The sequence below is a fragment of the Mus caroli genome, unplaced genomic scaffold, assembly GCF_978045245.1.
Source record: "Mus caroli unplaced genomic scaffold, Mus_caroli_1 scaffold_17, whole genome shotgun sequence".
In the NCBI taxonomy this organism is placed as follows: Eukaryota; Metazoa; Chordata; class Mammalia; order Rodentia; family Muridae; genus Mus; species Mus caroli.
Genome location: NW_028227272.1, coordinates 14,462,501 through 14,489,010, shown reverse-complemented (window position 1 = coordinate 14,489,010; position 26,510 = coordinate 14,462,501). Strand labels below are relative to the sequence as shown.

Below are 26,510 nucleotides of genomic sequence, written 5' to 3'. Positions count from 1 at the left end.
GGTCGCCTTGGGAACCGGCGCGCCGGAGAGGGCGGGGCGCGCCGCGGGGCGGGGCCTGCGGCCGCGTTCCGCAAAAACCAAGGCGCCAGACTCTTGAACTGGTCCGGAACAGTAGTTCTTATGAGTGCTGTGTGCGGTGCGTGTGCCTTTGGAGACCAGCGCTCGACGTCGGGTCTCATTCCCCACCTCATAGATTTTGAGAAGAGGTCTGTCTCGTCTTGTGACTAGCTGGGCTGGCCCGTGAACCCCAGGATCTTCCCATTTCCCCGGCTTCCAGCGCTAAAATCCCGGGTTCAATGCGCCTTCCCTCACCACTTCTCATGTGGGTGCTAGGGACCCGAATTTAGGTCCTCTTGCTTGGACAGAAACCACTATACCTTCTGAGCCATCACCCTAGCCCCGCTTGTACTTCTGAACCAGGGTCTCACTCTAGCGCAAACTAGCTTGGAATTCATTGTGTAAAACCGGGATTATAGGTGTATGCCAAAGCACTGGCTTTTAAAGTGGGTCTTAGTCTTTCATTTTAATAGTTCACATTTTTGGATACATAGTAATAGTTTAAAAAATCTTCCAACACTCACTGAATCTTTGTGTATAAATAGAGCTGTCTGAACACACAAGAGAACCGGCCAGCGCACTTCTTTACTCCCAGCACTTGGGAGACAGAGGCAGGTGGAGCTTGGAGAGTTCCGAAGTCAGCCATAGTGAGTTCCAGAACAGTCAGAGCTACACAGTGAGAACATGTCTTCAAGAAAACAAAAGTCCAGTGCTTGCCTTTACCTAGAGAACCCAGCCAGCAGGATTGAAAACAAGAAAGTCCTGGCTTTCTTGGCTTTAGTTTTCTTCATTTATGTGTCCCTGTATGAGTATATACTGTGGGTGTGCATGTGTGAGCATTGAGCCCTGGAGCTGGAATTACAGGCAGCCTTGGGTGTCTGCTGGGAACCAAACTCAGGTTTTCTGGAAGAGCAGGGAGCACTCTTTCTTAACTGCTGGCTCATCTCTTATCCACGTGAAAACTAGGCCACTTACTTTTTTTTTTTAAAGATTTATTTATTATATGTAAGTACACTGTAGCTGTCTTCAGACACTCCAGAAGAGGGCGCCAGATCTCGTTACGGATGGTTGTGAGCCACCATGTGGTTGCTGGGAGTTGAACTCTGGACCTTTGGAAGAGCAGTCGGGTGCTCTTACCCACTGAGCCATCTCACCAGCCCGGCCACTTACTTTTTATGACATGGTAGGTTTGTTTGAGACATAGTTTAGCTATATAGGCCAGGCTGGCTTTAAACTCAAAGAGATCTGCCTCTGCCTCCTTTCTGAATCCTAAGATTAATGCCTGGTTTGGAAACTTAATTTCTAAGAGAAGGCTATGCAAAAGTCACCTTCCAATGGGTCAGTGTTTGACACTTGCCTACCATGTCCATGTCCCAGAGGTCAATCCTTTACATAGCAAAAAGCCTGATCTACATAGATTCCAGGTCAGCAGAGCTACATAGTGAAATCCTGTCTTCAAAACAAACACACACAAATAATAAAAAGATCATTTCAAACTGATCCTTGAAGCTCATACCTATAATCCTAGCCTAGGATGCAAAGTTTCATTACAGACTGCAGTGAGATCTTACCCTAAAAATGAACCAAAACAGGGAGATGGCTTTAGCTGAGCATCCTCTTTTATTTTTTGTTGCTGCGATAAACACTGTGACCAAAAGAAAAGCAAAGTGGGCATCAGAGGATTTATTTTAGCTTATAGGTTAGAGTCTATCATGGACAGATGGCATGAAGGAACTCACGGCAAGGCAGGAGCCTGAAGCAGAAACCAAGAGACTGCTTGGGTTTTCCCCAGCTCACTTTCAGCTACCTTTCTTATACAGCCCAGACCTGCCTGCCTAGGGATGGTACCACCCTAGGTGAATCAAGTTGACAACTGAAAGCTGACAACTGGTGACACTTGCTTTGAGGCCTAACCTAGTTCCATTCCTCAAACCTCTCTGATAGATGGGAGAGCTGACTTCTACTTCTACTCTGACCTATGTGCATACACGGCATGCATGCATGCACTGCACCCCCCCATACTCCCGTAAGTCAGTCTAAAACATTAAACTCCGCGCAGGGGGGGGGCACTTGAAGGAGTAAGATATGACCTGTGTGCGTGCGTGTAACTGTCAAGAGAAAAAGAATTAAAAGATACATCTCATAAATAAATACAGGCCAGGTAAAGGGCTGGCACAAGCCTTTGATTCCAACACTTGGTAATTGTATCTCTGAGTTCGAGGCCAGCCTAGGCTACACAAGAGTAACTATCTCTACCCCACACAAAAGATAAATATTGATAGGGTTGTTGGTAAGGGCTAGTCATTCAGCTCTGACCAGGGGAATTGGGAACAGTGGGACACTCAAATGGCAACTTCCTTTCCCACCACAAGGAGGTTGTACTCCTGGGAAGATGCTGGCCTGGAGCTGGCTAGTATAGATCAGCCCCATCTGCCCATGACTCTCAGATTCTGGAGGCTGAAGAGATGGCTCAGTAGTTGATTAAGAGCACTACAGAAGCCTGGAGTTTGGTCTCCAGCACCCACCTACTCCTTCTTGGCCTCCTTCAATGCATACATATGATGAACAGACACAAGCAACATTCACTCACATAAAATAAAAATGACATTGTTTAACAAAAAGGAAGTTTCTGGAAGCCAATGTGGTATTTGTTCTGGATGACAGAGCCAGTTCTGAGGTGTTGAGCAGGGAAATCAGTTCTCAGGACACCACAGGGCCTGCCCCCACCTCAGGGTTAATCTGCCTTGTCTTGTTTCTGCAGAAGTTGAATCCAACATGCCCTAGGCATGAAAGGGAGTCAGAAAGAACTCCATCACGAGGAGGTAAGGAGGTACCGTGTCCAGGAGCTTGCTCCACAGTTCCCAAGTGCCCAGGGACCCTTGGCAGGTAAACAGGCTAAAGATTCAGCCCAGACAATCTCCGAAGCAAGAATGGTTTATTCGGATCCTTGGTCAATTATGTTTTGAGCTGACTTTTGGTCATGGGTCCCATGATGTATTCTGAAAATTACATTGAAATACAAAGCCCAGTGATAACTTTGAAGAAAAACAGGTTGGTATTTTTTTTTTCTTTAAAAACAGCTATACACACCCACAACAAAAGGGCTGGTTTAAGAACACCGTGGAGATGGTGGTGTTCACCTGCAGGGTGAACTTGAGCCCTTTGGTGTCTTAGCTTTGATGTGAACGTGTTTTTTTCATACAGGTGTTGTTACAAATGTGACGCTCCCTTAAATTCCTTAGTTTTACAGGCAAAACCAATGCAGCTGTGCTTTGTGTCCACAGAGGCTGGCCGGACCCAGCTCCACCCCCAAGCTCAGTCTCTTAAAACCCTGCTTCTCCCCTGGAGTGGATATTGAGCTGCTTGTGTGTCCTTGGACTGAAGGTGAGGAGCCATGGCCAGTTCTGATTGTCTTACACAATGGCTTATGAACCTTCTGATACTGACCCTTCTGTGTCAGGCCTGCCTGGATCACTCTCCCTTCCAACTCTATGTTCTTTTGAATAACTCCACCACTGCAGAGAAACTACTCCCAAGAACACTGAAGATGACCTGCCGCTCTATTCCTGGCTTCTAAACAACCTGCCACAGTCTGCTCAGGAGAGGATGGCCAGCAGTTCAGAGCTGGTGCAGCTTCCCCCGTTCAGTGAGCAGGGTCATAGCTACAGCATAGAGGACGTATCCTAGGACCAGGAGCAAGGAGCAGGGCAGGGGCCCAATGCAGAACAGAGAAGCCACAAAGAAGGCCATCAGGAGCAGGAGCAGTGTCCGGTAACTGCCCAGGAAACGGAGGCTGAGCCTGGGACCCCGTGCAGGATTGGTGACCTGCCTCCGCCCTACAGGGCTCAGCAGGTGTCTGTTGCTCAAGGCAGGCTCAGTGAGGTGGTAGCGACAGAAGCTGCCAAGGAAGTCATTCCGGGAGCACAGAGCTGCCATCTGGCCTGCAAACTGGAGAACAAACAAGGACTCAGTAGTTGGAGACACAGAGCACCCTCCCTTCCAGGGTGCCTCTGGGACCAACTGACTCTCACGCAGGGCTGTGAAGGGCAAGATGCTACCTAGGGCAGGAGTGCTCTCTGGAAGCTATGTGTAGGGCATCCCAGCTGTCCCTGCTGCTCACTTACTCTACGGTTGATGGCAGAGGACAGTCGGAAGAGTGCACGGACCAGACTGGTGATTTCGTAGCTCCGGATGGGCTGCAGCTCTAAGTCTCCCTGGTACTCAATCTCGAACCTTCGCAGACCATTAATGATCTAGAAACCCGTTCATTTGTGTGTGAATTTTTAATATAAATGCAAGATGTAAAGCATTAATGCAAGCAAAATGTTTCCATGAACTCATTTCAACAGCTCAACTTTATAACAATTATAAATAAACCTGTTAAAATTTTCTGGACAATGCCAGCATTTGGATTTTTTAAAAATAAGTAAATTTCTTATTGACAGAAAAAAAAAAAATCTAGAAACCCAAGCAGTGGGAATAATTCCAAAAAGAATATATCTTTGCAAACTACTTGGGTAAAGACAGCTCATGTGACCATCATTATGCCCCTTGCGACAAAAATGGTTTACCTGGTAGCGGCCCAAAGGTGTAAGGATGAGTCCTTCTTCCCCCACAATGCAATCTGGGAGCTGCTGCTTTCCATTCTCGTCCCGAGCACTCCCCAGGGCAAGCGTGAGCTGGGCCAGCTGGGCTTCGCTGAGCTGGAGAGGAAGGCCTTTGCTTTCAATTTCAAAGGGAAGGAAGGGAGAGCTCTTTGCCCCCACTGACTGAGACCCTCATAGAGGGACCTGTACAGGACATACCCGGAATATCTGGCGCAGGTACTCCAGGGCCTTCTCTAAGTACTCGTCTGTCTTACGGATGCTGTCCTGACCTATTTCATCCAGGTCATTGGCTGGGTAGCAGCTATTTGTGTCTGTGAGGCCAAAGGTTAGCCATGACAGGAAGGAGCGACCACTTGGGCTTTCCACGTACTGATCAGAGATGGACTTGGCAGTCTGCTTGGCCTGTGTGATGAGCTGAGCAAGGCGCAAGACCTGCAAGAAAGACACAGGCACTGCAAATGGGCTCAAGCACCCACCAAAGGAGGTGGTGGCCCTGTCATTTGGGCAGGGTGGCCCTAAGAAACCAGCTCTAGGAGTGTCCACCCAGAGGGAAAAGGGACATCTTATAATTAATAGGGTGGATAATCTTCATTATGAGAAAAAAACGAGCAGTTATACTTAGAGCTTCCACTCAATACCCAGCCTTCCTCCCTTCTTCTCTGCACTGAAAATCCCTTCCTTGGTTCTGCTGGTCCTCACAGCTTCCGGGACCCCACATTAGGAAGACTTTTGTTCACTCACCAGGGTTCGGATTTCAGGACCAAACATTGGGGTATATTTGCAGTCTTGGCCCTCTAGGCTGTAGACATGGCTCTTCACCTTGAAGGAGGCATCTGTCACAACAGGGGGCCATGGTGACAGGAAGCTGGTGGTGACTGTGAAGAGCCGGTGTTGCCGGTGGGGGATGATGAGCTCCGGCTCCAGGAACAGCTGCTCACCTAGAAGGCAAGATGCTAACTAAGTCTGCCACACGCATCCAGGTGCTCCTGTAAGACTCCAGAAAATTTGCTCTGGCTTCTGAAGAGCCATGGCAATGCTGTACCTCCAGGCTCCAGGCTAGAGAGAAAGGCCTACCCGGAATATCTGGCACAGGTACTCCAGGGCCTCTACCTGTGTACTGTCTCAGGGGGTACCTGTGTACTGTCTCAGGGGGTGCCTGTGTGCTGTCTCAGGGGGTACCTGTGTACTGTCTCAGGGGCTTGGAAGCTCGAGGGCCCAGCTCTAATGCTTAGGAGTCTGAGCAACAGCAACAGTTGCCAACAGTAGACACTGTGCTAGCAGAGTGACAGCAGCCAACGCCCACCACTACCCACCAGTCTATAGGGGAAAACAGCAGTTCGGAGAGCTACAGCTTAGAGCTCTGATGTCCATGTCTTTGAGCTCAGTATAGCCATTGCCTGGATGCCAGCAGTAGGAAGGGGACATTAGCCAAACTTTTACTATACTTTTGATGTGCAAAGTCTCCAAGCCACAAAGAACATCCTTGAGGCATGTGGCAACCCCAATTCCTCTATGTGCTAGAATTCCTCTATTCTCAGCAGCTAAGGTACTGAGTGGAGCCGCCCGGGACTGAAGACTCACCTTTCTGGATCATCTCAGCCAGGTTGGGCTGCGCAAAGACCTTAGCCACTCGGAAGACCATGAGTGCATTCTTGGGGCTGACAAGGTCTGTGCGTAGGGCACGGTTCAGAAAGCTCACAAACAGCTTGGTGTACATCAGCAGGTTTTCCTGGATGAAGGGTGCCCTGAAGACAGGTAGCAAGATGGAGGCCAGCTGGAGTGAGACCACTGTGTAGACCCCTTATAGGAGGCAGGGCCACACTGCTCCTTACTCCCAAAGCCTACCCTTCCTGATGTCCCCACCTCAGTCCTCTGTGCTGATAGTTAGGCAGTTACTCTGTGCTGGTAGGGTGACCATGGAGCCAGGCTAGGCCGAACAAGGAGATGGGGTTCTAGGGTCACCGTGTACTCAAGACCTGAAGCACAGTATGCCTAACTTAGCACCAGAGGGCAATGGCATCACTGGGACAGGTGGGCTGGGGACACTCACCACTTCTCTGACACACACCGTGGCTGGGGATCGCTGCCCTGAGCCTGTTTCTCAGGGGCATACCTCCATGGTTGCAGGTAGCTCAGCCACATCTCCAAGACCTGTGAGGAACATATGTGCCCTGAAGGCCTGTGCTTGTAGGCTGAAGGCCTGTGCTTGTAGGCTGGTGCACTTGACTTTCAGGTACACCTATTGGTGATCTGAACCTGATCTGTGCCCTAGTTGAAGACTTTAATGCAATGCTGGGGCTCTGAACTCTTTTTCCCTGACTTCAGTGTAGAAGTCTCAGCTGACCCCATAGGCTGCCAACATCATGCCAGAGGTCAATAGTGAGGGCAGGGTAGGTATTTGTGCTTACAGCTCTGAAGGTTGCATCCAGAGGCCAGTGGCCAAAACAGTGCTGCAGGAAGACGTACAGCTTCTGCTGGACAAACCGAGGCACTGCGGCCCTGTAGGGATAGGAGAGTCATGAGCTGTCACTTGCCCAGAAGCCTGTGCCTGCTCCTAAGGACTAGCCCTGGCTAGTGAGTCTGTTCTGCCAGTAGGGAACACTGAACACACTCCCCTGAGGTAAGATTTGTTTCTAGCCTGATTCTCCAGAAGAAACAAGAAACACAGTGTATAAGTTGCCTTTGAAGTCAGTGGCACCAGCCTTCCTCCTGACTAAGGGAAGGGATAGTAAGATAGAACAGCAAGGCTGTAATCTCTGTTCAGCCGGCTCTTCCCCTGGCAAAGGAATTACATAGCAGATATCCTGCATAGCAGATATTTATATTACAGTTCACAACAGTAACAAAATTAGTTATGAAGTAGCAACAAAATAATGTTATGATTGGGGGGTGGGGTCACCACAACATGAGGACTGTATTAAATAACGGGTCACACAGCATTAAGAAGGGTGAGACCCACTGATCTATGTGGGAAGGTTTTCAAAGCAGAAGCAGTCAAAAACCAAACAGGCCAACAGGGATCAGAGTGGGTATAAGGGAAGGAAAGCCCTGAAGCCCCACCCATCCTACACCCACCGTTTGAATTCCTCCAGGGGACTGGTGGCATGGGAGTGTGCAGATGGCGAAGTCTGATCTGGCTTCAGGCTGTTGGCAAAGGCATGCAGGTGCTTCAGCAGCAGGCGCACCACCAGCACGTGCTCTTCAGTAGGCGTGAAGGACTCCTGGGAAGGAAGGAGGCTGTCAAGGCCGAGTGAGAGCTATAGTACCTTCTGCTCATCTCTAGTGGCTTTGGAGCCCCACAGGAGATAAGCACCAGGCCAGGCATGTCACCTCATGCTGCCAGATCTGAACTGCCACCAGCTCACACATGGGAACATGTGGCCTTGTGCCTGCCCCGGGTGGGCTGGTGAGAGCAGATGAGTCTGCGAAGAGCAATTTATACCCCACTTTAGCAACACATGGCCATGCACCAGCAGACACTGCAACCTATGCTGGGCCTCAGGGTTCGGCCTCCTGCTGAGCCAGAGGGTGAGAACAGAGTAGGCTCCTAGCCCACCTACACTCTGGATCCAAGGTTGTCTGCCTGCTTCCCAACACGTGCAAAAAGCTCACCAGGACTCACCTTGCTCAAGTAGGAGTGTTTTTCTCCCCAGTTCCTTCTCCAGCCACAATCCCAGCCCCTCCCAGCTGCCTGTCCTGGTCACAGCCAGATGAGGGGTCCACCCTGGAGGAAGCCAGGGAGTTACTTCCACCACTGCCAGTAGACCTAAAGTCTCCAGGACGAGAGCATTCTCAAGCTTGTGAGGTGAATTTTATACACAAACACAAGATCTCTGAGCCAAAAGGAGACGTATGGGCTCTCGGGCTCTCTGGTTGTTGAGCATGCATTTAGGTGGTGCTTGGAATGTCCTGTGGGGCAGGAGTGAGTCCAGTCAGGCACATCCCCGTCCCCTGCATCTGTTGGGCCTTGATGACTTGTGGAGCTAAGGCTGGTAAAGCCTGGTCCTGTGACACACAGGAGTCCAGGGCTCTGTCTACCCAGGTCTCCCTGTCATAACAGTTGTGCATGGTGACACATGCCTGCAATCCCAGCACTTAGGAGGCAGAGACAGAGGGACTGTCTAAGTTCTAGGCCATCAAGGCCTACATAGCAGGTCAGTCGAGGCTATATAATGAAACTGTCTCAATAAGAAAGAAACGGGGAGAAAAGGCCCTATGGTGCAGGTGGCACCATACTAGCAAAACCTAAGGAGGGGCTGTTCTCTTCTGCTTATTGGAACTTTAAACTTTAAAGGGGATTTTTGCTGCTTCTAAGGAAGAACAGACAAAACACAGTAAAAAGGCCTACCCTACCCCTTCTGAACACGAGAGCTAACCCGATCCCACAGTGCAGGACTAAGAGGTGGGGCCCGAGGATCTTGAAGATCAGAAGGTTCTGATTAGGGATCAATCCCATCACATGACCAGTAGGTTAATGGGTCACCTCCTGAGCCTGCCTCTGGGGACTGAATCCAGGCCTTGAATAAAATCTGCAAGGCCTGGGCACTGAGCTATATCTGCAGCCCTGCACTTTTTGAGACAGTTGCACTATGCGGCTCAGACTGGCCTCAAGTGGCAATCTGCCCACAGCCTCTTCACAAGTGCAGATCTATTTCGGTCTCAATAACACTACTTGTCTCCTACCACGGTGTCAGCAATAAAGCCATCATCAGATACAACCCCTCCCCCACTGTGGACCAGCATTGAGGAAATAAAACCTAAAGCACAACAGTTTTGTCTTTATAACTGACTAGTCATGACACTTAATAGAAAATGGATTAGAACATACAATAACCACACAGACTAATCAATACTGAAGACCACCCGGCCAGGCTAGCCAACCCATACTCCTCTCTGCACACAGCACCTCTCCTGAGCAATGCCATCAGCTCAGACTCGCAGTTTAGAGAGCAAGCGGCACCTTCCCAGGAGCCCCACGCCCCCAGCAGCAAGCACTGCTCCATCTTACCCAGCTTTTTATGGAGGCTCTAGATGGCCAGCCCTGCCCACCCTTCCTGGTCAGCTAGATAAAGACCCTATCCATCTCCCCCTCTCTCCTAGAATGCTGAGTGGGGACACTCATGTGCTATTGGTGTCCCAAGTGCCATCTGCACTTTGTAATGACATAAGAATGTGTTCCCTATAGTATTTCCCACTATGCCCAGCCTCCCAGGTCTTCACAGCTCTCCTCCTATGGGGTCTTCCCAGGAAGCCGTGTCACTGCTGAGCCCTCCCATAGGATCTCCTCACTATCTGCTGCTTATGAGTGGGAACCCCACTGTGAGAAGCATTTATCATCCCATGCCAGCACACTCAGTGTGCAAGCACTGTTTTCTCATCTTTGTTCAAATTCAATGTCAACTGCCATAAATTCTTCCCGAGGGTAAATCAGCCCTGTGTGGGAGCACATCTCCCCATTCCCGGGTTCTCACAAATCAGCTAACTCCATTCCCCCAAATACCTGAGGTCTGAACGACACTCTACTGACCTCAAATCTGTTCACACACTGGACACTTCTGCCTAAGTAGGCAGCAATCTCCACGAGGCCACCACTTGCTCTCATTGCCTCTGAAGAAGTCTGTAAGTGGCTGGGCTCACCAGAAGGGCTGACAGACCTAAGGGCTCTGGGGGAATCTGTATCTTGTGATGTAACTGCATCCTTCAGGCTAGGAAACAACCCTGAGCAGGGCAACAGCCATATCAGACATCAGTCCTCTGAAAAGTGAGGGTACGTCAGACCACTGTAAGGCTCTCCCAAAACACCGGACAAGCTGAGACAGCTCTGCAGCGTAGGGGTTTAGGAGAAAGATTCCATGATGTATGCCCTGCCAGGCCGTATGCCTTAACATAGGTACACGGTCATACACCAGAACCAGGCTGGCCTGCAAACCTGAAGGGCAATCAACAATCTCAAGGCCCAATCAGGCCTACCCTAATACCTGGGCTTCATTTTGCTCAGGTCTTGCCTCTTAAGGACCATAGCAGGTTTCTGGGAGACCCTTACTCTGGCACTGTACCAACATACACTCTGCGCCCACCTTGGGGCAGGGGAAGGGAAGGAAAGGCCAGTACTTGGTAGGCGTGGAGGGCCTGGAGGCTGGGTTGGGCAGGGCTGTGGAGGGCGCTGGAGACAGTGAGTCGGTAGTGTAGAACCTCCAACTGAGAGACAACAAACAGAAAGGCCAGGAGGCAGATTGGAGGACACACAGGGTGGGGAAGGGAAGGGGAAGGGGAAGGGGTTGGGGAGAGACAAACACAAGGAGCCCAGAAGAAAGAACAAAGAAGGAAAAACAAAAAACAAGAATAAAAGTTCATCAGTGACAATACAACACACGCTGCCCAGCAGCCCTGGGTCCCACAGTGAGCCCCAGCTGAGCCAGACGATCCTCAAGATCCCCTCCTCAGCGGCTCAGCCCTCACAAGATCACAGGAGGTCCCAGGCTACTGGGGCTGAAGGCCTCAGCTACTCTGAAGTCTGCCCAGTTCTGTTTTTCCAGAAGTATAATACTGTTCCTAAGATGATGATACATGGTATATATATATATATATATATATATATATATATATATATATACACACACAACATCACACATAATGACCTAAAGCCTAGAATCTCATTGTCACTGGGAATGCGCTGCTGCTGCTGCTGCCACCAAGGCCTAGGAAGTCTTGAGGCTCAGAAACAAAAACAAAAACCTGAGCAAAGAGCCGGACGTGGTGGCGCACGCCTTTAATCCCTGCACTCGGGAGCCAGAGGCAGGCAGATTTCTGAGTTCAAGGCCAGCCTGGTCTACAAAGTGAGTTCCAGGACAGCCAGGGCTACACAGAGAAACCCTGTCTCGAAAAATCCAAAGACAAAAAAAAAAAAAAAAAACCTGAGCGAAGAATAGGCTCTGCAGGAAGAGGAAAATGTACAGCTGCCCTCAGTATATATAGGCTTCCACATGGATTTGACCAACTCAATTTAAAATATTTTAGAAAGGCATCTTTCCCGAGTATGGGAATGAGGACTGTGTGGATGGGGTATTATAAGTAATCCTGAAGTTTCTTTATTGTCTTGAGACAGGGTCTCACATGGCAGGCTCTGTGGGCCTGGGACTTAAATTCTTCTGCCTCAGCCTCTGGAGTGCTGGGATTACAGGCCATGAAGAGAAACCGTAAAGCAGGACAGTTAAGTTATATGCAAGAGCATCGTATACAAAGGAGTTAATGATGCAAAGATCTGGGAATACTGGGGACTAGGCCCTGAGATGTCCCTCAGGTACTGAGTGAGGAGTACTGAGGGAGTTCCGTGGGCTGATTTGACAAGAAGTTATCAAATTCACAAGAAATATAGCTCAGTGATAGAGAGATTGCTTAGCATGTGTGAGGCTCAGGAAAGAGGGAAGAGGGAATAAATATATTGATCAAATCAGGGGGTAAATATATGAAAGAATCAAGTCTCACACATCTAAAACCATACATATTCGTCCTTTAGTGGCTCTCTCAGACCTAAGGAGATGGGCCCGGGGCCCAGGCTTGGTCTACCAGGCTGTGCTGTTCCTACACTGGAAACTACTAAAGGTGCTTACTAGTTCCAACTGGAAAGACAGCCTTTTCTACGGCTCATCTCTCACACACAGGGCTCCCAAAAGAAGGAACCCTCAGGAATCTGCAGAGTCGCACCCCCCCTAGTGGCAGGGACAGCCCAGGGCAGCAGAGATAACAGCCAAGCCAGCAAGCCGCTCAGCCCCACTCAAGCCCCCTCTGCCCTACCTCCCTGCAGCACCGCTCAATGCCCAGCGACAGCACACAAAGGCCATGCCCTACCAGAATGCCCATCAACTGCAACCGGAGAGGAAAGAATAGTTTTACTAGACACTGATCCTCTAGTGAGGGGAGCTAAGGCCCTTCCACACAGGTTCCTTTGTGCCAGACCCAGGCTCAGCTGCAGTGCTGAGAGGAACCAGGCTCCCTTCATAAAAAAACACAAGGCAAGTCTCAACCGCCTATAGGCCACACCTAGCACTGCCCCCAGTCCTGGCAGTGAACGCGTACTCTGCACATAGTCTGATCAGAATGGAATCTCTGGTGTCAAATATTCTGCATGTGGCAGTCAGGGCTTGGTGGGTACTGGAAAGCCTATCTGGAAGGTACGGTACAGACCCCAGTAACAGGAGCTGTGAATGAGGGCAACTTCTGCAGCCATCTTCCCTGGTTTCCAGCCACTGGAAACCTTTGGGCTTTACGTTCTGTGTCAGTAGAAGGCAGAAAAGTACAAAGTTTGGCCAGGGAGCACCAACCTTCCCAGCACATCTCACCCACCCAAGGTCTGGCCAAGAGGAAGCGATTGTGGGGACAAGAGGGATGTACCTCACTGCTAACACAAGCACAGCCACTGACCCTTCCCTCTGACCAAGGAAGCAGAATCGTCAGAGGAGACCATCCAGAAGGGCCTTTTTGGTTGACTCTTGAACGAAAGTGTGGCTTCTACTCACTGGAAAGACAGCAGGCACAAGGGAGATGCTGCAGCAAAGCAAGCTTGCCTCGGCAAGGCCACGCCATGTGCACAAGGCTGAGCCTGCTTGAGGGCTCTGGGAACCTAGGGCAGTCCAGGCCCAGCCTTCCACATGCCAACCCAGAGCATGAGTAACCAGCTGGAAGCAGGAAGGGTGTCACAGGCTCTCTGTGGTGAAGGCCCCAGAGAAGTCTTCAGCCCTTCCCTGCCCTCCCTTCTCCATTGTGATACTATGACAGGAGATTTGGGGGGCTCTGCACTTTGAAAATAGTAGGAGAGAATCTCCCACAGTGCAGAAGGCTGGAGTTACAGTGGCTCCAGGGACTCTATGGTAGCAGAACCCAGGGTGCAATACTGAGTCACAAGACTCAATGTGGACACCATCACCCACCCACTCCACTTTAAAGCAAGTGCTCGAGAATCTACTTAGCAGTGACAGTATCAGTCTACACAGAGTAAGGAGATGCAAGCAGCAGTGTCTGTTGACACTGCCTATGTATGGCTCTGTGACTCTCAATTCCACAGGCCATTCACTAACTGAACAGAACAGTTTTACTCTGACAAGCCCAGCAGAGTACTTTCCCAAGGGACACCACCACCAGAAGATCCCAGGGACCCTGCCACCTCCACATCTCTGCAAATGATTGTGCTACCCAGGGAGGAAGGCAAGGAAAGGCTGAAGAGAAGAGGAGGAAGCAGGCTAGGCCACATGCAGGAGGGTCCCAGAGCCCACGCACCACAAATGGCCACAATTCAGAGCAGCAAGCAGGCAAAGAGGTATAAGGTCAACACAGCATGTAGGGGCTTGCTCATGGTCACCTGAAAGCATCAGGGCACTGCTGATGACAGTTAGACATGAGAAGTTAAACATGAATCCCAAAGAGAGCCACAGCTTGCCTTGTCCCAGAAGACAAGGAGCATCAGATCTGAGCCATTCCCCAGTGGTGGGAAGGGCTGTGTGGCTGTGCAGGGAGGACCTCAGAAAGGACAGGGTCACCTCTTCTGTACATTATCTGAGTGAAGGCAAACAGTGAGTCTTCCTCCATCCAATCTGAGACAAGTGACTCATGCTGAGGACAAGATACAACAGGCTAGCCAGGGCTCAAGACAGGAGAAGGGATAGTGAGCAGAGACATACCTTGGCATGAGGGGACTGCATTTTTTGGTACATCTCCAGGGAGTAATGATGAAGCCACATTTCCACAAAAACCTGCAAAAGGACAGTAGCTGATCAAACTGTCACCAGGGCACTGGACTATGTAATGGTGAGGAAGTCTTGCTAACAAATAGTGCTGAAAACAGGAGGCACACAAGCCAAAGAAAGCTGCAAAGTATCTGATCCCACCCAAGAATTAATGCAAAACGGCATAGTGACAAGAGCTGAAACCACAAAACTCAGAAGCAAACACAGGGCAAAGCTTTGGAACTAACAACTGATGACTTCTGTGCCTGCCCACCCCCTCTCTGTGTGTGTGTGTGTGTGTGTGTGTGTGTGTGTGTGTGTGTGTGTGTGTAGGAGTCTTTAACAGTGCACCTCTTGGTAGGTCAACTGAGCCCCAAAGGATAGCCTCATACTCATGAGTACATGGGCAATACAGACTGGACTGTGAGTTACAAAAGGAAAAAAGGAAAGAACAAAAGAAGGAGGGAGGGAGGGAGGGAGGGAGGGATAGAGAAAGGAAAGGAGGAAAGGAAGGAAGGGGAAGGACAAGCACAGGAAGCTAGGAGAAGTAGGGAATGGGGAGTGGATCTGGGAGGAACAGTGGGGATGAATTATGATCCAAATACATTATATGCATGTACAGAATTCCCAATGAACTAATTAAAAATATATGTTTAATGCAGTTTGGAGGGGCTCAGCAGTGAAGAGCACTTGCTACTCTTGCAGTGGTTCAGTTCTCAGCACCTACACAGAGGCTTACAACCATCTGTGACTCTAATTCAAGGGAGTCTGAAGACCTCCCCTGACCTCTGCAGGTAACTGCATGCATGTGGTGCACAGAAACCCACACAGGCACACATATGCTCAACAATCGAATGTACGCAACACTACACATAGACTGAGGTACATGAATCAGGAGTTCTAAGTCAGTCTGGACTACACAGAAAGAATGTCTCAAAAAAAAAAAAAAAACATAAATAAAAGGAAAAAAGTTAAGATGATACAATTCATGCTACACATACTTTTCTATAATTATTTTTTACTTTTTAAACTTATTGTTGTTGTTGTTTGGTTTTGGTTTTTTTTTGAGACAAGAGTTTCTCTATGTAGCCCTGGCTATCCTGGAACTCACTCTGAAGACCAGGCTGGCCTCTAACTCTCAAGTGTTAGGATTAAAGGTATGTGCCATCACTGCCTGTCCCCGTATGTTTTTCAAGACAGGGTTTCTCTGTGTAGCCCTGGCTGTTCACACTCTGTTAGATCATGCTGGCCTCAAACTCAAGAGATCTACCTGCCTCTACCTCCCAAGAGGTGGAAATAAAGCCCTGTGCCACCACTACCCAGATTTTTTTTTTTAATGAAAAAAATTTTTTAGGGGGCTGGAGAGATGGCTCAGAGGTTAAAAGCACTGGCTGCTTTTCTAAAGGACCCAGGTTCAATCCCCAGCACTCACATGGTGGGTCACAGACATCTGTAATGCTAATTCTAGAGGCCAGCCTGGTCTACAGAGTAAGTTCCAGGACAGACATGGCTACACAAAGAAACCCTGTCTCAAAACAAGAAAAAAAAGAAAAAAGAAAAAGAAAAGCAACTGGACTGAAGGAAGGAAGGAAAGGAGGGAGGGTGGGGAGGAGAGAGGGAGGGAGGGCAGACAAACAAACAAGCTGGTGCTCTGGTTCAGGAAACAGAATACTCCAACCCTTTTGTAAGCTCTGTGTTTGTCATCTGTCCTCATGGCCCATGAACCATCTACACCAACACAGAACTCCCGTGGGAACAGGGATAACAATGACCTACTGGAAGTGCAGCAGTGTGTTCCACACTCCAGTTGTATAAGACAATCTCTTGCACTGTATAAAGACATGGCTAGGGAGTCTGGCTTACTTAGATCAACCAGTTGAGAATCTGCCAAGCTAAAGCCAAGCTTTCAGAATTATTAAAAGTCTTCTAGTCTTTCCTTGTGTGGCTGGTAGGTTGAGACAGTCCAGCAATAGTGTACAGCTGGGGATGGAGCGCTACCTACCCAGTTTTCTCTGTCGAGAGCAACACTGGCTGCCACACCAGCCTCAGAGCGCAGTGTGAACCAGCTGATTCTCTCCAGACACCAGGACATTGAAGAGAGCAGGGCCACTCAGTGAGTCCCCCAAGGGACACTATCCTACCACTTGCATCTCCTGCTCAATGGTGGGAGCTCACTGCTGGAGGTTCTGAGAGCCCACACCATGCAGCAGCATACAAGCACTTCTGCGGCAGGACCTAATAACCAGCAGATGGCAATCACTGGAGACCAACTCTCGCAGCACAGGAAGAGTCAGAGGAGAACAAGGTAGGGCACACTCAACATGTGCGCGGATGGGAAACTAGAGGACTGGTGAATGAATAGATCCAATGAAGACAATACAGTGGACAAGAGAAGCCGAGACAGAGAATTCTGTGTATTACATTTAGTTTACAAGACTACATCAGTTTCTCCTTATCTGCTTTCTAAATGTCACAGCAATAAAATGCCATTTACACCCAGCCACCGGCTGACTGGGTATCTTTGGGTTCTGCCTCTCAGAGTGGAAGGTAGCTAAGCAGTCTGTTTTGGAATAGAAGCAGGGACTGGGCTTTCTTACCTGGAGGAGAGTTTCTGACCGCCAGATCTCATGGGATGCAGGGTCTGCATTCACAGATGTCTGATGAGAGATGTGTCGCTTCAAGAGGCTAGTGTGGAGGCCATAGGAGGCAAAGGGCATGGCTGGTGTTCTGACAGGATATACAGAGACAATAGTAAATTAGGTTCCTCTCTCTGCTGACACGGAAATCAATGATCCCAATAGTCAATACAACACACCACATCACAGTGACACAAGGTCTGTGCTAAACATTTGACATCCTTGTTATAGACCACTTAGCAACCGTGAGGGATGCAATGAGGTCACACTTACAACCTGCTCTATTAGTAACTGTAACTGAGAACAGAAGACGCTAACATAAATAACGATTTGACATTCTTCCCCACCAAGCCCTCAAGTCGGGTACAAAGCACAGATCTGGATTTACATTAGGAAAACCTGGTCACTGATGATTAAGCACCTATCACCAGCACTGCAGTTCAGGGACAGCAAAGACCTGACAGGACAACTCACTGCTTGGAGTTCCCACTGTGGTGACTAATCCTTTCCCACTTACTCAGCCCAAGCTGGGCCTAGGCATGAGCAGACAGTCAAGGAAAGAGAGCCTGCACCACCCTGCCAAACACGCCCAGGGGCCTCTGCCAGTCAAGTGTAGGGAGAATAAGCACCGAAGGACTACAGAGATAACCTCTGTCCTTGTTGGGTTTTCCTCAACTTGACACGAACTCTAGTTACCTGGGAAGAGGTAACTCCAGTGAAAAAATGCCCCCAGTCAAACTGCCTATAGCAAGTCTGTCATGCACTTTCTTGTTCAGTAGTTGATATAGGAAAGCCCAGGCAACTGGGGTGGGGGGCACCTCTGTGCAGATGGTACCGAGTTCATTAGGAAGCAGGCTGAATAAGCCACGAGGAACAAGCTAATAAGAAACATTCCTCCATGGCCTGGGCTTTAGTTTCTACCTCGACTTCCCTCAGTGCTAGAGATGAAATAAAACATTTCTCCCCACACTGCTTTGCTCATGATCTTTAACACAGCAGTAGAAACCTAAGACAACTGCACACAGTGAGCAGCCAGCAGACATGGGTAGGGTAGCTGGTGAACATACAGATTTGATGACAACCTGGTAGCATGCTATCTTCCCATGGTGGACAGATGCACTGAGCTCAACCAAGACATGTGATGGCTTCTGGGGAACATGCTGCAATACCAAATGGTTACCCCAACACTCCAGAAGTGGAAGCAAGAGGATCGTGAACTTCAAGTTGGCCTAGGCTACACAGTATGAGTGACAGGACAAAACAAAACACCAACCATATATGTTTTACAAAACCGCAGACAGAAGATGAGAGTTGTAGCTGTATCGGCAATTTAGAAATCTGGGTTAAAATGCTTGTGAAAATTCTACCTGGAAACTTTTCTGTAAGTGTGACAGTACTTCAAAATGAAATGCCAAAATAAGGCAACAAACTAGATCCGTGCAAATCTGTTAGCACCTACATTCTGCTTTGGAGTGGGTAGGAATTTACTGGACTTTGAAGCCCTCCTTCCCAACTACAGTACTACCAGAGTATCAGGGTTAGGTCACCAGTCACTGGCATGACTGTTGGGAGCTATTAAGGCAACATTATTGTCCTGATCTCTGAATTGGGCCCCCCCCACCCCCCCAGAAGAAAAGAGGGTCAAAAGCGGGCCACTGGGGACGCACCACTCCGAGAACAACCACAGATCGTTCTAGCCCTAAGTCAGTGCTGGATGTCCTGACCTCAAGATGTACCCTGATACCGACAAGTTCCTGCTTCCCCGTGTAGTCACCAAAAGAAAAATTTCCTCTGCCCCATCCCTCCTGCTGAGAAGTACTTCCTCGGCTGCCCCATCCCTCCTGCTGAGAAGTACTTCCTCGGCTGCCCCATCCCTCCTGCTGAGGTGCATTTCCTCTGCCCCATTCCTCCTGCTGAAAGGCACCTCCCCTTTTGCTTGTGCATTTAAACCTGGCTAATACATTTAAACCTGGCTAATACATTTGGGGCTTGATGCAATCCAGAACGGTTTCCGTGTAGTTATTCGCACAACGCCCCCATCTCTCTCTACCCCCCCATTTGGTTCTTAGGAGAAGGTCCCCTCGAGACCCTCGAACAACTGGACCTGCTGGACGGGTCACATGACCACCTCAGAAGCCTCACTTCCCAAGTCTCTCTCCATATTTTGAGAGCATCTCCCCACATGGTGAGTTTTAGATGAAGACATGGCCTGGTATGCACATAATAGTAGACATGAGCTAGACCAAAACCCTGCCTACAGCCTCCTAGAGCAGGTAGTGGGCCAGTGAGGTCAGGGAGGGAGTAGAGGAGCTTCAACAACTCCAGTTGGGGCAGAAGGACTCCTAAGGAGAATGGACCTAGAGGCTCTGGGCTAAAGGCTCACCAGAAGCTTAGAACAAACAGCCAGAGAGGCCCCGAGCCACTCTCAGGCTACAGAGGTAACCCACTTCCAACTGTGCAGTGCAGCATAAGGCTTATCTTATGTAGCCTGGCACAAATGGCTTTTCAGCCCAGGCTCTCCCACCAATTTCTACAATCGTCCCTCCCCTCCACTCAACTCATTGCTTTGGTAGGACTCAGACTCCAGCTGCCATGAGGGCCACTGGCTGTGTCAATGAAGCTAGAGATAAGTTTTACCTACTCCTGTCTTTGCCAGGGCGAGAGAAATTGAAAATTGAACCTAAAAAAAGTTGGGGAACCCTGAACATGGATGATAATACTTAACTAGGCAATGCTTGGGCAATGCCTTTAATGAGGCCACTCCCCATAGAAGAGCCAGGTCTTCATAGTCAAGGCAACCTTACCTGGGAGCTGGTGAGGGGCTGGAGCCTCCTGGACTGGAGCAGAGTGGTGGAGGTACGCTGCCTTCAGTGGGTAGGAACCATGATAGGTACCTATCCACCAGGGTGAAATAGGCACAGTCCGAAGTACGGACATGGAGGGACATAGGCATTGGCTAGAAAACAACATTTGTTGTTAGTGCTCCAATCAGTGGCCATCACAGGCCCTGGCCCTTCACTATGGGGTCTGTACTACAAGCCATACTCGGAGTTATCCCTTCTGTACCTTTTGAGAGATGAGGCTCAAAGCAAAGTAGAACATATAGTATTCAAATGGATCTGATCAGAGTATCAAGGAGCAAATAGAGAGGTAGTGGGTCACCTTCCACAGTACGCTGGCCCCTCCCAACCTCCCACACCTTGGGTCAGCAAAGGATACTGAGGGCCAGGTTCAGGCCAAGGCCTCCGGTCGGGGGAAACTGGACTTTGTTGTGGTACAGAGGACTGTCAGGGAGGACATTCTCTTGAATGGATGCCTTCACAGGGCCCTGCAAAGAGAGGCAGTCAACAGCACAGAGACCTTCAGCTATTCCAGCACTATGGGGGAGGCTGCTGAGGCAGACACCAACACACAGATCCTGCTTTATGGAAAGAGTGTCCATCCTCTGCGTGGAGCATGGTTTAGATTTCTCCTCTAGTCATAAAGTTTCACACACACAAGGGTGAGAACTGGGTGTTTCCAGTCTGTCTTCTCCTGAGTGTCACACTTCAACCTGCCCCGAAGGTCTGGAGCATTGTAGTCACTCAGGCTTCCTGCTGCTATTCAGACCACAGAGCCAGTCTCCACCCGCATTCTAATGAGATTGTTAAAACAAAACTCTCTGCCCACCCAGTTATAGCACGATTTCCCATCTGGGCCCTCTGCCCCTTAGTGCTACTCAGCAGCAGGGCTTACTTACAGGAAGACAGGAGACAGGAAAATCAAAGTTATAGTCTTCAGCTTGAAGTTTATAAACCAACTTCATCATTGGACCACTGAACATGAAATTTAAAAGGGGGAGGAGTATGTCAACATGAGGAAGTACTCAGCCCTTCTCAAGTAGGAAACCTGCATACCTTGGGTCTAGAAACTCCATCGCTGTGCTGTACTCCACAGGGTTCACACGTCCCTGTAGGCATCGGAGATTCCAACCAACAAGGACACCATCCAGACTGCCAAAGATGCTTTCCACCAGCCATGGGAAGACGGCATGCAATTCCTGAAACAGTGCACAGTAAGGCAGCTAGATGCTTGGTCACTAAGGACCACTGCCACACACTGCCCACTGGAGGTCACTCTGATACAGACCCACAGAAGCTCTGTTCCATGGCGAAGAGTAACTGAATTCTCCCACCAGCATGTAACACACCAACCTGATATTTGTGCTAAGTTGCCCTTTGACTAAAATATTTTTAAAGAAATGTTTATTTTTATCACTTCAAAAATTCTGTGTATATGCATGAGTGTGTGCACATGAGTGCCGGTCAGAGCAGATGTCAGATCTCCTGGAGCTGGAGTTACACATGGCTATGAGCTGCCTGACATGGGTACTGGAAACTAAACTTGGGCTTTTCTGGAAGAGTAGCCACTTCTCTTAAGCACTGAGCCATCTCTTCAGTTTCCCTCCTCACTCCACTAATGTTTTTGTTTTGTTTTGCTTTGCTTTTTTGAGACAAGAGTCTTCCTATATAATAAGATGGCCTTCAGCTCACAGAAATCCTCTTGCCTTAGCCTCTCAACTGCTGAGCCTACTGTTAGTGTGCACCATCATACTCAGCCAAGTATAACATTTTAATGCCTGGTGATGTACTTCAGTGACAGAGCACTTGCACACCATGTACGAGATCAGCATTCAGCCCCCATATTACAAAACACTAACAACCACAAACAAATGAACTCACAGTGGGGTAAAGACATAGCTTAGGCAGTGAGTGCTTGTTGTACAAGCATGAAAACCTGAGTTTGATCAGAAACTCAGCACCCATACCAAAATAGAGGCGTTATAATCTCAGTGCTAAGGCAGAGACAGGAGAATCCCTGGGGTTTGCGGCCCACCCAGTCTGGCCTAGACAGCAAGGCCCAGGTCCCAGTGAGATCTCAAAACAAAAAGGTAGACAGTTGCTAAGCAACAAACCTTTGGCATGGCACACACACGTGCATGTACATAACTTCACACACACACAAACACACACACACACACATACACATATACACACAAACACATGTGTACCTTGACACATAAGAACACCACTCCCCAAAACCTTAACAGTTATCTATTAAAAAGGAGAGCTATCTTTTAAAATCAAATCACTGAAACATAACAGCATATTAATTCATTATCCAGGTCAATTTCTTGGGCTCAACAATTCTAAATGTATATTAAATACACATTCTCAAAGTATTTATGTCAGAGGTTCTCAATCTTATTAGCACCATGTATGTTTGGGGCTGGATACTTTGTTGTTGCTGTTTTGAGACAAGATCTCACACAACCTTGTAGTATGCTTGCTATGTATCCTGGCCTTGAACTTGGAAGGCCTCTTCCTGCCTTCCAAGTGCTGGGACTACAGTATACATTACTATGCCAGACTTTGGGTTGGATTCCTTTTTGTTGCAAGTTGTCATGTGTATTGTAGGCTGTTTCTAGCATTTCTGGCTTGTACCTACTACAGATAAGAATTATAGGTGATGGGGCTGGAGAGATGGCTCAGCAGTTAAGAGCAATGACTGCTTGCTCTTCCAGAGTTCAAATCCCAGCAACCATGTGGTGGCTCACAACCATCTGTAATGAGATCTGATGCCCTCTTCTGGTGTGTCTGAAGACAGCTACAGTGTACTTATATATAATAAATCTTTTTTTAAAAATTATAGGTGATATGGAAAGGGAACTGCTGGTAAAGCTGTACCTTGGCTGGAAAATCCTCAATGACTTTCACCAAATCTTGGCAACGTTGTGCAAAGGGCTTATTTATAGAGTCAGCTTTCAGGCTAGCCTAGGAGGCAATGTGAAAGAGTCATGAAGAGACTTGCTATGCAGCTGCAAATAGTCTGTGTCTAATCAAAGCAGAAACACAAGCAACAGAAATACATAGTGTGGTGCATGGTTCCAGCACTTCATGCATATGCACAACTTCTAGAAGAGAGAAGCTATAATTCTATCAATTTCAGACCAGAAATTCTCAGGTGCTCTCCTTTAAGCATCCTGTTACCTCAAAGTGCTGCATTATCAAAAGGAAACTGACTCCCGCTGACCCACAAACAGGTCAGCACTGGAATCAGCCCTGCAGTCAGGACAGGATCCCTGTTGTATGGGAAACTCTTATTCAGTCCACAAGTGCTGAGTTCATACCCAGAAGGTGCACACTTTCCACCTCCTTAACAACCCACGACTGTACCACTGTGGCATGAGTGAGAACAGCCAAAAACACAGAGTACATAAGACCTCTTTTCTCTTAACCAGTGCATAGCATAGCAACTTACTGGAATCACCACCTTAAAAAATAATGCAGTCTGGAGAGGGTTTGGAGGGAGGAAAGAGAAGTGGGAAATGATATAATTATATTATAAACTCCAAAAACAAAATAAAAAATTTTAATTACAAATAATAATGTAGTCTAAAACTACAGATGGCCTCAGCCAACTCAATATTTTTTAAGATAACGAATAAGCCAGCAAAACACTCAGAACAGAAACCAAGGAGATTTATCAAAAGTCTTGGGATGTGGGCACAACACTGACTCCACGGAGAAGTGACCTCTGGCCAAGTAGAGATCAGGAGATGCTAGTCGTTCAAGCTGAAGACTTGGGCCACCTGACCACCTCTAAACAAGTAGGGATTGCAAGAACCCTCTTAGAGGAGTAAATCTGACTGTGCAGGCCAAGCCAGCTGGCTCCAGAGGGGTACACTGAGAAATAAATATTCTCTTTCTCTCTCTCTCTCTCTCTCTCTCTCTCTCTCTCTCTCTCTCTCTCTCTCTCTCTGTCTCTCTCTCTCTGTCTCTCTCTCTCTCCCTCTCTATATATATATCTTTATATATATATATATAAAGCTAGGTAAGGTGGCCAACAATTTTAAATCCAGCTCTTAGAAGTTAGAGGCAGGCAGTTCTAAGTTCGAGGCCAGCCTGGTCTACAGAGTGAGTTCCAAAATAGCCATGGTTACACAGAGAAACCCTGTCTTGAAAAACAACAACAAAAATCACCTGGCCACTGCGACGAAGAATCTCTTTCTATCTGCTTTCCCAGCTTCATATTCTAATACTTAACATAAAGCCCTAACAGGGAGCAGCATCCCTCCGTTTCCCTGACAACAACTAGAGTTAGAACATTTCACACATACACAGAGCTTCTGCATCATGACCGCTCTGGTAAATGTCCTTCTCAGTTTGGAAACTAAGGAAAAAACATTTGCATCAATTATTGTTTTGGGTTTTTTCCAATTATTGTTTTGTTTTTGTTTTCAGATGAAGTTTGACTGTGTAGCTATGGCTGACTTGGAATTCACAATGTAGAACCTGCTGTCCCCAGCTCATGGAGATCCACCTACCTCTGCCTCCCAAGTGCTGGGATTAAAGATGTGCGCCACCTTGGTCATGAACTCTTAATGACCTTCCTGTCTCAGCCTCCCCAGTACTGGCTGAATCAATTATCTTTGTAATAAGAAAATCAGAGTTCAGAGACTAAACACACCCAATATCCTGCACTCACAGAAGGCATGGTAAGCATTCTAATGCTGATCTGGTATTGTTTACTAGAAAGAAAGAAAGAAAGAAAGAAAGAAAGAAAGAAAGAAAGAAAGAAAGAAAGAAAGGCCCAGTCAAGAGCTTTTGAATCACCAACCCACAATGATCCCAACTCATGGGAAGCTGAGGCAGGAGGGACTTGAGTTCAAGAGGCCTACACAGCCAGGTATGGTATCACAGGCCTTTAGTGTCAGCATTCAGGAGGCAGAGGCAGTTGGATCTCTGTACGTTCAAAGCCAGTCTGGTCTCAGAGTGAGTTCCAGGACAGCCAGGGCTACATACAAAAACCCTATCTCAAAAATAAATAAATAAAATGAACCACACACACATATACCAAAACCCAAAGAAACGGGGCAGGCAGCTTGTCTCGTAAAAATGAGTCCTTCAAATCAGTGGGAAAAAGTTTTAAGTTCCTCAGCTATAGAACCATCATCATCAACCTTCCAAAGGCAGGTGACACTTACCAGAAGGAAACTAGGCTGTTGTAGGTGAGGGAACGCCATAGCAGACTCCCAGGGCCAGCAAGAAACGGCTGCCTTAGGGAACCACTGTGGAAAAACAAAGACAAAATCTCAATATCTTCTATACCACAGAATTTCAGGATGCCCAGGAGAACATTTGAACTCAGCACAAATTACATCACATATTCCTTTGATTTTTAAAGTGCAAACTCATACAGATCACAGTAGCCAGCTTCAGAACTAGCCTTGTGGTGGCAACTCCTTGATAAATGCTTCTATAGCACTTGTTAGATGCCAGGATGACCCTAAGAGCTTTTCATTTATTTCCTTACCTAATCACCAGCAACAGGCAGAATCCCTGACTAACCCCCAAGACTCTTCTTGCTTGCCAATTCAATGAAGCACTCATCTAAGTGCTATTCTAAAGAGACTTTAAAAGAACCAAGTACAGTACAATGTCAGTGGACTGTAAGACACAGAGCACAGCTTAGCTAGAATTCAAGACCTCAAAGAAACTGGATTGTGGCAGCATCTTGAATAAGCCCGGAAGCATATTCTTCCCTAGAGCCTGAAGATTAAAGCAAGTCTTGATCTGGACCTTCTAATACCTTAGCCAGATAACTCAAGTGCCTGCCTGAACTGGTCACTGTGCCACTATGAGAAAACAAACACAAAGGGGGCTAGGTACAGCACCACTAGGAAATACATCTTCACAGCCCACAAGGCTGATGCAAATCAGGAAACAAGGGTAAAAAACAGCAAAAGACTCCTCAGCACCCACCTAGCAGTCAGCAGAGCCAAGAGTCTAGCAAACTCCTTACAAATCTCGTGTCTGTAAGAGAAGGGTGAAGCAAGTAACGTGTGCTTCTTCTACAAATGAAGAAGTTCTATAAAGGAAGTATTTGAACTCACCACCAAAAATTAGGCATAGCCCTGCAGCTTCCTACCTCCCAGTGCCTATGGTAAGAAACACAAAACAATCAAGAGCTGGAAAGAGCAGAGAGTCTACTGTGTGCCACCGATGGACTAGTGATAGCTTTTCTGTCTCAGCCCTGCTCAATACAGGAGAAAAGGTGCTAAGCTGGCAGTGCCAGTCTGCGAGGAGAGAAGCCGGACAGTAAGAGTTTAAGGCAGTTGTGTTTTGAAAGACCACCAATCTTTGCCATGTGGCAAGAGAAACAATTCTTAGGTTTTGGGTTTTGTTTTGTTTTTTCCAATTCTTAATTCAGTCTCACTGTTAAGGAAAACTGAAAATGTTTCAGTCCTGACCTACATTGCAAATTACCATGAAATGATCAGGGCAGCATAAAATTGTGGACTACTCGATAAGGGCAGAGTTCTAAAGGAGACAAGAAGTCAACTCTCTCCTCAGAAGAAGCAGACACTGAAAGATCAGAGATGTCTAACGAAGGTCTTTCCACGATTCCACGAAGAGGGCAACGACTCTGATACACTTGCTTTTAGGCCG

The 26,510-nt window shown here is 48.0% G+C and overlaps 1 protein-coding gene across 3 annotated transcripts in view; it reads right to left on the bottom strand.

The window, feature by feature from the left end:
• Positions 1-2,975: 2,975 nt before the first annotated feature.
• The window catches only part of Smpd4 (sphingomyelin phosphodiesterase 4), a 24,238-nt gene continuing 703 nt past the window's right edge, over positions 2,976-26,510 (bottom strand). For 2 of the 3 annotated variants that reach the window (XM_021184837.2, XM_021184835.3), the window contains exons 2-20: positions 25,046-25,129; positions 22,746-22,832; positions 20,916-21,058; positions 20,759-20,834; positions 20,239-20,347; positions 20,086-20,138; positions 19,824-19,975; positions 16,981-17,110; positions 14,339-14,410; positions 10,776-10,862; positions 7,740-7,885; positions 7,073-7,163; positions 6,715-6,815; positions 6,246-6,409; positions 5,406-5,602; positions 4,863-5,096; positions 4,629-4,760; positions 4,182-4,310; positions 2,976-4,005 (exon numbers count right to left, since the gene is read on the bottom strand). In XM_021184837.2, the coding sequence (XP_021040496.1) occupies positions 3,676-4,005; positions 4,182-4,310; positions 4,629-4,760; positions 4,863-5,096; positions 5,406-5,602; positions 6,246-6,409; positions 6,715-6,815; positions 7,073-7,163; positions 7,740-7,885; positions 10,776-10,862; positions 14,339-14,410; positions 16,981-17,110; positions 19,824-19,975; positions 20,086-20,138; positions 20,239-20,347; positions 20,759-20,834; positions 20,916-21,058; positions 22,746-22,832; positions 25,046-25,084 (2,472 nt within the window). In that variant the 5' untranslated portion in view covers positions 25,085-25,129 and the 3' untranslated portion in view covers positions 2,976-3,675. The remainder of the gene's footprint in view (positions 4,006-4,181; positions 4,311-4,628; positions 4,761-4,862; positions 5,097-5,405; positions 5,603-6,245; positions 6,410-6,714; positions 6,816-7,072; positions 7,164-7,739; positions 7,886-10,775; positions 10,863-14,338; positions 14,411-16,980; positions 17,111-19,823; positions 19,976-20,085; positions 20,139-20,238; positions 20,348-20,758; positions 20,835-20,915; positions 21,059-22,745; positions 22,833-25,045; positions 25,130-26,510) is intronic. The other variant, XM_021184836.3, reaches the window with a different exon arrangement.